General features: G+C 36.7%; 1 gene segment (V, D, J or C); it reads right to left on the bottom strand.

The window, feature by feature from the left end:
• Positions 1-965: 965 nt before the first annotated feature.
• On the bottom strand, positions 966-1,640 carry LOC119262962. The segment is given in 2 exon segments: positions 966-1,463; positions 1,599-1,640. Coding segments are annotated over 2 exon segments (381 nt in total).
• Between the last annotated feature and the right edge of the window lie 6,975 nt (positions 1,641-8,615).

The following is an 8,615-nucleotide window of genomic DNA, read 5'->3' as shown; positions in this document are numbered from 1 at the left end:
GAAGGTAAAGAGTCAAGGGTCACCTGCAGGTGTGCAAGTGGGTGGGGCAAGGGAGAGTCCAAGTAGAGTCTCTATAGAGGGGGAGACATATCACTACTACTGCCCCCACCTTCCCCTGCTCTCATTTCTTTTTTGTTCCCAGTCTATATGATGTGTACTGTGTGTTATATTCTTAAATAATACAAATTATAATCCAAATATATATACTGATTATATTTACAGTGGAAAGTACAAGTAGAAGTCAGACATAAACAGAGAATGCCATGTTTGAACTACATTACTTACATGTCTTCTCTTACATGTGGTCTCTCACTTCATCACATAACTCTGTTTCAGCCCTTTAGCAAATGAAAATTAAACCCTACTCTCTTCTGGGAAATTATGCATAACACTGTCAGCTGGTTTCTCAAATCTATTCCTTAAGTAATTAATAATGTCTACAGTAATTCATTGTTAGACATGTTTTTTGTAGTTCAGGCCTAATTGTTAAAAAGGAATTCCACACAAAGCAGAGATGAATAAGCTTGTTTTTGGGAAATGTGCTGCAGCAAAGCATTCCTACAAAGCTTAATCACACAGTCCAGAAAGTTTGAAAATAAAACTAAAGGGACATTGAGGACTAAACTGCTGTATTTATTTTACATTAAGAACTTAATCATGAGACCAAAATGACATATTCAAACCTTTCTGCTAAAATAGACCCAAAACTGTTGTTGCGCTGTGATATCAGATTAAATCTTAAAAGATTAAATCAGATGAGATTCTGGTATTCACCAGAATTTGAATCAGAATTATATTGAGTACGTAAATAAGGAAAAAGGGAAAAGTTTAACAAATTACATCACACACTGCAAAATGCAAATCTGTTTGTATCATAATAGTAGAACATTATGATGTCATATGATTCCAGAAACGTTTTTCTGTGTATCTGCTGATTAAACACTAATATGATAAATGTGTGTAAAGTTTAGAAAAGCAGCATCAGCTTTTTGTTGTCAACTTGATAAAGAGTTGTGTTCCAGAGCAATCTAGTATTCTAGCCTGGAGGTTTAAAAAGCTGAAAGTCTAAATGAAAAAAGACAAATAGCTCCCCCTGTTGATAACAGCACTGCCCTGTGTGAGTCATATGAAACACTTTGTGTACAGTGTAGCTGGGTTTCCTGTCACTGTGGGCCTCATGGCACAGTAGTAGAGTGCAGAGTCTGATACTGCAGCAGAGGAGATCAACAGATCCACTCTGTTTCCATCCACTTCAGCTTTCAGTTGCTGGAGGACTGGAGTTACAGATTTTGTTGATGGGATGATCGTCAGTAGATACTCTGGTCTGGATCCAGGATACTGACGGTACCAAAACAGATAGTTTGCTTTCTCATACTGGCAGGAGAGATTAGCTCTCTCACCTTCGAGAGCATGCACCTGCATTTTGTCCTCTAGTGGTGCTATTAACTGTGAAACACAGTTCCCTGTAGAAAAATGTAATTAATTTGAAAACATTAATAAGCTTTCAGTGTTGCAGAAAAAAAATAATTGGCACACAACATAATTTATCACTCACATACACATCAGTATAAAAAAGTGGAAAAAACTGCTACACTTACTTAGTATGATCATAAAGACAATCAGAGAGCACAGACACATCGTTGTAGTCCCAGTGTTCAGATAATGAAGAGAGATTTGCTGCTACTGTTCAAATATGTAAAGACTCCTCCTACATTTGTCATTGAGTCTGTAATAAGAACACAGGAAGGCAGATCAGGAGTTGTCACACACCTGATTCTGTTCATTTAATTAATTGCTTATTCTACAAACAACTGACCATGTTTGCTTTTGCTTTGGTGGAATGAAAATCTGCAGCCACTGTGGCCCCATTTTAGTGTCACTACTGTTCTAAGAATCATCTACCCTTTTCATTGATAGATAGGGTGAGGGTGGGTGGTGATCAATTGTGCAGCAACAAATGGGCTAAATCAGTGGTGTAGTCAAGTGTAAGTCACATGTACAGGCCCAAAATAAAGGTTGTATAAAAGACTGTATTTGTCCAACATAGAAGCAGAACCAGTAATACATAAAACTGCAGTTAAATCAGACATCCTTGGAAAGGATCTGACTGGTTACAGGGGCTAGATAATGGCAATGTAGAAAGCTAAATAATAATAATAATAATAATAATAATAATAATAATACACCATTTCCAAAAGTTGGGACGCTGTGCAAAATGTAAAAACAAAATGCAATGATGTGAAAACCATTTAAAACCCGTATTTCATTGAAAATAGACAACATATCACATGTTTAAACTGACAAACTTTATTGTTTTTTGAAAAAAATATATGCACATTTTGAATTTTATGCCAACAATACATGTAAAAAAAGTTGGGTATAAAAATAACATCCCAGAGAGGCTGAGCCTTTCAGAAGTAAAGATGACGAGGTGTTCACCACTCTGTGAAAGACTGCATTGGCTATTTATCACACTTCTCAAAACACAAAAAAAAAAACGCAGTTTGAATTTGTACATAGTGTTAGTGTATATCATTAATCTAATACCACACTATTTATAGAATTAATAATGGTTGAATAAACATCAACATGGTTGATTTTGTACATCTCCTTACAAGAAATATAAACTAGAGAGTACTTTGGAAAGCCAGTGCTGTCCCTAAAGAACAAAACACTGTAATGCATTTTAAGACAGTAAAAGAGATTAATAAAGCAGTAGTTTTGCTCAGGCTAAAGAGGATTCTTGTCCAGTGTGTCATGGTGTGTTTTTTTGTTTTTTTTTTGTGAGCAGAACACAATATTAGAGAGTCTGATACTAACCAGAAACAGGAACTCTGATCTGAATCTGCAATGCTGATGATACCAGTATCTTTAGGGATATTTTGGATTAGCAAATGTAAGCTTGACTGTGGTAATTATTAACTAGAAAATATACTTGAAATATTCATTTTTTTCCTAAAATGAAAAAGGGAGTCACTGACATACAATGAATGGCAAGTTCAGTCTCATGAAGCTTAAACTCTACTAGAGGTTCTTTGGCATATATAAATTTTATTTCAGCTTCCTGTCATTATTGTTTAAACCACTGACACACAAAATAAGTTTCAGCACATAAATAATTTCAAGATAAAATCTACCCTCTTCTGGAAGATTTCAACTTTGCACATACTGTACACTTTTTTTTGCTTTTACCTTTTACTACGTTTTTTTAGAGTTATTCTTATATTTTATTTTTTTTATTCTCTTAAGAGTATATATGGTGAATGGAGGAACAGCAAAGTAAGAATTTCATTGTAGTGCAATTCAGGCAGTGCAACTGCCTGTTCTGCTGTGCACATGACAATAAGACTCTTGAATCTTGAATCTTCTGTCCATCTCAGATAACAAATTGTGTTTCAACTGTCATGTTCATAACCCTACAAAACATGTAACACATTCCGATGACATGCAGTTGTGCTTATCTTTTAAATGTTTATGCAGACAACATCCAGACACAGGACACTGGCCAAAACAGACTAATAGAGGAACCCCAGCTAACATGGAGACCATCATTCTATCCAGAGGCATCACTAGAGGTTTATGGTTAAGAGCTTAGCCTTTACTATCCAATGTGTGGAGACATGCTTCCCCTGGAGCATTGTTCTTTTAATGTCCCCAAAATACATATTTTTGGTGAGACTATCAATATGCATTAAATTGATTTAAAAAATATGACTATTTGGTGAAGTTGGCACATAGAAGATCTGTCTCTTGATAGTTGTGTTAGGCACAGATCTAATATGACTTAAATGCTATCCAACCATTTACAGCATGCTCAGATCAAGCAACTGTACACTGTCAGAAATAAAGTACAGTGCAGGTCCTTTTTTCATTCATCAAGATACAAAATATATCAATGTACCATCAAGGTCCAATGTTGTACTTAAGCTTTTTTCTCCCTGGAGAAAAAAATACATATTTGTACATTTTCCTAACCAAATGTTTTGAAACAGAAATATTAAACAAAAAGCCTAGAATCAAGTTTATAGAGTCAATATTGATGGTGTACCCCTGAGAGATAATTTGCTATCTTAATTAATGCGTGTTCTTTTTAGATTCTGTTTGTTTGGGCTTATGCAAACTTTTGTGTATTTAGTTTAGATATTTGGACTTTTGGCCTCAGGAAATATGCTATAACATAACTGTAATAGCCCCATTAGCCATTTCGAAATTTGCCATCTGTCCTCACATCACAGTTCCATGAATCCATATTCTCTGAATTATCTAGACTTGATTTCACACCTAGCCACAATACGACTATATATATATAGTTTGCATTACTTCTGCATAATTCATTATTGATTTCATTAGGATGTGCACTACACACACATTTTAATATAAATTAGAATGCAACACCCTGCAACATGCAGCATACTTAAATTTTATTTTGCATCTGCTACATGTGGCTTCACTTTTTCTGCTTAGAAAGCGTGTAATAACAGATAATACATTGTGGTTTGAATGTTACTTTGATCTTCTTGTGTTCAAAGCAAACAGAAGGTGTGTGAGTTTTTGTAAAGCGCCTCATAGACTTTGGATCACTGGGCTCCAACTCTAAGAACACAGTAGTAGAGAGCTGTATCTGCCAGTCTTAGTTCTCTAACAGTGAGCTCAGTGGATGACCGGGATGTAGTAGATGAAAATCTGCTGTCTGAGGTATGGCTATAACTCTCCTGTCGAGCTCCTCTCTGCAGTAAATACTGTAGAGCTCTGTTAGGATACTGTCTGTACCAGTAAAGAAAGACATATTCACTACTTGTGTCATAAAAACATTTCAGTATAACAGGTTCTCCCTCTTTTTCAAAAATATCAGTCTTCTGATCTTCTGATGGTTCAATTTGATCAGCACCAAACACACCTGAAAACAATTCAAAAAAGAAGAAAAATAATATTAAACATTTCACTAAAGCGATAATTTTTCAAATATTTCCAAGCACATCTTCACAGTGAGCACCTGATGTGATGATGAGGATGATGAGGAGGTTTCTCTTCATTGTGAATGTGATCAGATGGAGTCAGTAGTGTGTTTACACTCTCAGTGCTCTAATGCTGATCTGTGTGTTAGTGTGAGTCTCTCTGAAGTGAGTGCAGTTATGAGAAACTACAACAGGAAACTCCTGCTCTGGGGAGCTGCTCCACTGAGCTTTCTGTCTTTGTGGAAGATCAAAGAAATAAAAGTTGAACCACAAGCATAAGCTAAAAGAAACTGATAATAAATGAATGAATGAATGAATGAATGAATGAATGAATGAATGAATGAATGACAACAGTAAAGGTATATTAAACAAATGGCAGTTGGATTCATGAGTTAATTCAACACTGAACACCACAGACAAACCACAAGGAGAAGGAGGAAGTTCACACATCACATCTTCTATTGTACAAAAGACAGATTATATATAAACATCACAAACATGACTACTTTTTTTACACCATTTAATAACTCTTAATAATCTTAGAAACATGACTTACTCATTACAGAGAGCAAAATAAAGTGGCTGAAAAGAAAATGACAGGACATCAAACTGATCCAGGTCACTAAGGCAGCTGCCCCACAAGGATTACTGTTAGAATCACAGCATCACAATTTTAAAGAAGGTTTTCTGCCAACAGCATCTAAATGAGAATCCTGCAAGAAATTCCTAACATCCTGTATGTTGTGTGTGGAATGGTATCATACTGTATGAATGTGTAATTCATCCTTTTATCTGAATTGTAGAAATTTGCCATGTTTTATTCCAAAACAAACAAAATCATGCCTGAAATGCTGGGATGATTTTCAAATGTCCTGTGTTACACCATTTGCATGTTGTGAACTTTATGTCCAGTCTTCACAGGACAAGCATGTGGGAGCGGTGAGAAAGGAATTTCCATCCAGATGGTGACCTACAACATAGAGGACCAGATGTGACAGGAACACTTAAATCCTGCAACATCCTCATTCCAAACCTCCAGTATATATTATTTTTCCAGGTATTGTAGATCTACAGAAGCAGGTACATCACCATACTCACTTTATTGTGGTTCTACAAAACTCAGTCTATATATTGGTTGATCATTTAATAGAATGTTTTCTTTTTTAATCATTTCATAAACAATAACATATATGGCAGCTGGCAAGACAGACACTCACCAGCTCCATGACCAAATCAACCACTGTTTCTGAATGATCATGTGTTTATTTCAGAAATGTTTTTGTATGTATGAGATTTTTTTTCTACATACACACATTTGAGATGAAGTTTAATGTCCAGTAATCTGGACATTTTGGAGTGAAGTAAATTATGTAAACTATGCACCACTTAGGTCAGTAAAATGGGACTGGCTCAGGTAAACAGCTCCTCCTACTGACAACAGCATTGCTCATCATGGGTCATATGAAACAGCTTTTGTACAGTGTAGCTGTCACTGTGGGCCTCATGGCACAGTAGTAGAGTGCAGAGTCTGATACTGCAACAGAGGAGATCAAAAGATCCACTCTGTTTTCATCCAAAACCCATTAGCAGTAGAATAAAGGAAACATATAGGTGAGTTTTCTTTGTTTTTTTGTAGTGAAAGTCATCCTTCTGCTTTCTATAATTAAAGAAATGTTCTGGGTAAGTGATTAGAAACTGTTTTAACTTTTTGATTTTAGCTGTTGTGCTCCATTTACTACCATTCATTGAGGACTCACTTGCGTGCGCCCCCTGCTGTTTGGTAGTCCTGTTTTTGATATAACAGGGGAAATAGGAAGTAGCCAGGCTCCTCAGCCAAACCCTTATTTTAAAACTAAACTATAGATAAAGTGAAAAGAAATTCATAATATGTGGCTAAGCAGAACACTTAAAACAGCAAATAGGAAGTCTGCATGTCTTTGGATATACCTTCTACTGAATTACGCTGTGTGGTCAGGGCTTGTATTGAAAACTAACTGACATCAGAAGTTGCAATCAGGTTTTTAACCTAACCTTTACTTTGAATTAAAAATTATTTGATTCAAAATGAAGAACTTTAAAAAAGTCAGCCTCCATTGAGTCCTAATAGAGTAGCAGAGTACTTTAAATGGCCAATACTGGAAACCACACTCAACCAGTGATTCTCTGGGGCTGGGAACCCTAAGGCTTGATTAACCTATGAAGCTAAGCGAGCCTGGTCTGGTTCAGCGGCTGAATGGGAGACCATGCTGACTTGCTAGGAGTTCAAAGGGGCAGTCATGGGCTGGAGGTTAGGGAGCTGGCCCTGTGACCAGAAGGTTGCCGGTTCAGTCCATGACTGAGGGGTCCTCGAGCACACTTAACCCCCAATTGCTCCCTGACTGCTCTGGGCAAGTAGGCTCACTGCCCCTAGTGTGTGTGTCTATTCACTAGTGTGTATGTGGTGTTTCACTTCACAGATGGGTTAAACGCAGAGGTGGAATTTCCCTGTTTGTGGGATTAATAAATCATTGCTTAACTTAAAGCTTTTCAACCAAATCTTTGTTTTTCAAATTCATACTATGTGACTAAGTAGAAGACTGAAGACAGCAAATAGAAAGTCTGAATGTCCTTGCATATACATTCTACTAAATGACAAGACATGAATTGGCTTCCAGCGTCAGCAAGTATATGGAAATCTATGAGAACCAGTGGTCTGGTCTCATGTCAGTAACTAAGGCATGTGGTCAGGGCATGTATTGAAAACTACCTGACATCAGTAGTTGAAATCAGGTTTTTAACCTAAACTTTACTTGAATGAAAAATATTTCATTCAAAATGAAGAACTTTTAAAAAGTCCTAATAGAGTGGTGGGGTACTTTAAATGGCCAATTCTGGAAGCGAGGCTCTACCAGTGATTCTAGGGGGCTGGGGAATCTTAAGCTTGAAAAATCTATGAAGCTAACCTGGTCCAGGTAAGTGACTAGAAAGGGGACCATGCTGACTTGCTAGAAGGTCAAAGCTTTTCAATCAAACCTTATATTTAAAACTATACTATAGATACATTGAAAAGAAATTCATACTATGTGACTAAGCAGAAGGCTTAAGACAGCAAATAGGAAGTCTGCATGTCCTTCGTTATACATTCTACTAAATTTGCTTTGTAGTATAAAAAGACTTTCTACAGTTATAAGAACGTATGAACTCCACCCAGTGAAAAACAAGTCTTTTGAACACACTGTGTGTGAGTGAAGTGAGTTTTTGTACAGTGTAATTGAGTTTCCTGTAACTCTGGGCTGCAGAGCACAGTAGTACAGTGCAGAGTCTGACACTACAGCATCTACAGAGATCTTCAGATCCACACGTTTCATCTGTATGTTTGCCTCTGCTGTCAGATGAAGAGCAGGATCAGACCTGCCACCAACCTTAGTGAAAAAAGGAGGAATTCTGGTCTGGATCCAGGGACGTGATGATACCACTGCAAGCCTTGTACTATAGCTATAGCTGTAATGTAGTTACAGGAGAGAGTGACATCTGCTCCCTCCAAAAAATGTTTTTCAGAGGAGAGTGAGAATATTCCTTCTGCAGCAATATTTCCTAAGGAAGATAAAAGGAAAGATTATGAAGCCTTTAAATCAAATTTCATAGATATGTGTGAGATGTATCTACAATAAACTTAATTCA

Source organism: Pygocentrus nattereri, unplaced genomic scaffold (assembly GCF_015220715.1).
Source record: "Pygocentrus nattereri isolate fPygNat1 unplaced genomic scaffold, fPygNat1.pri scaffold_113_arrow_ctg1, whole genome shotgun sequence".
Lineage (NCBI taxonomy): Eukaryota > Metazoa > Chordata > Actinopteri > Characiformes > Serrasalmidae > Pygocentrus > Pygocentrus nattereri.
The sequence above is the reverse complement of the archived record's forward strand: the minus strand, read 5'-3'. Positions and strand labels throughout refer to the sequence as shown.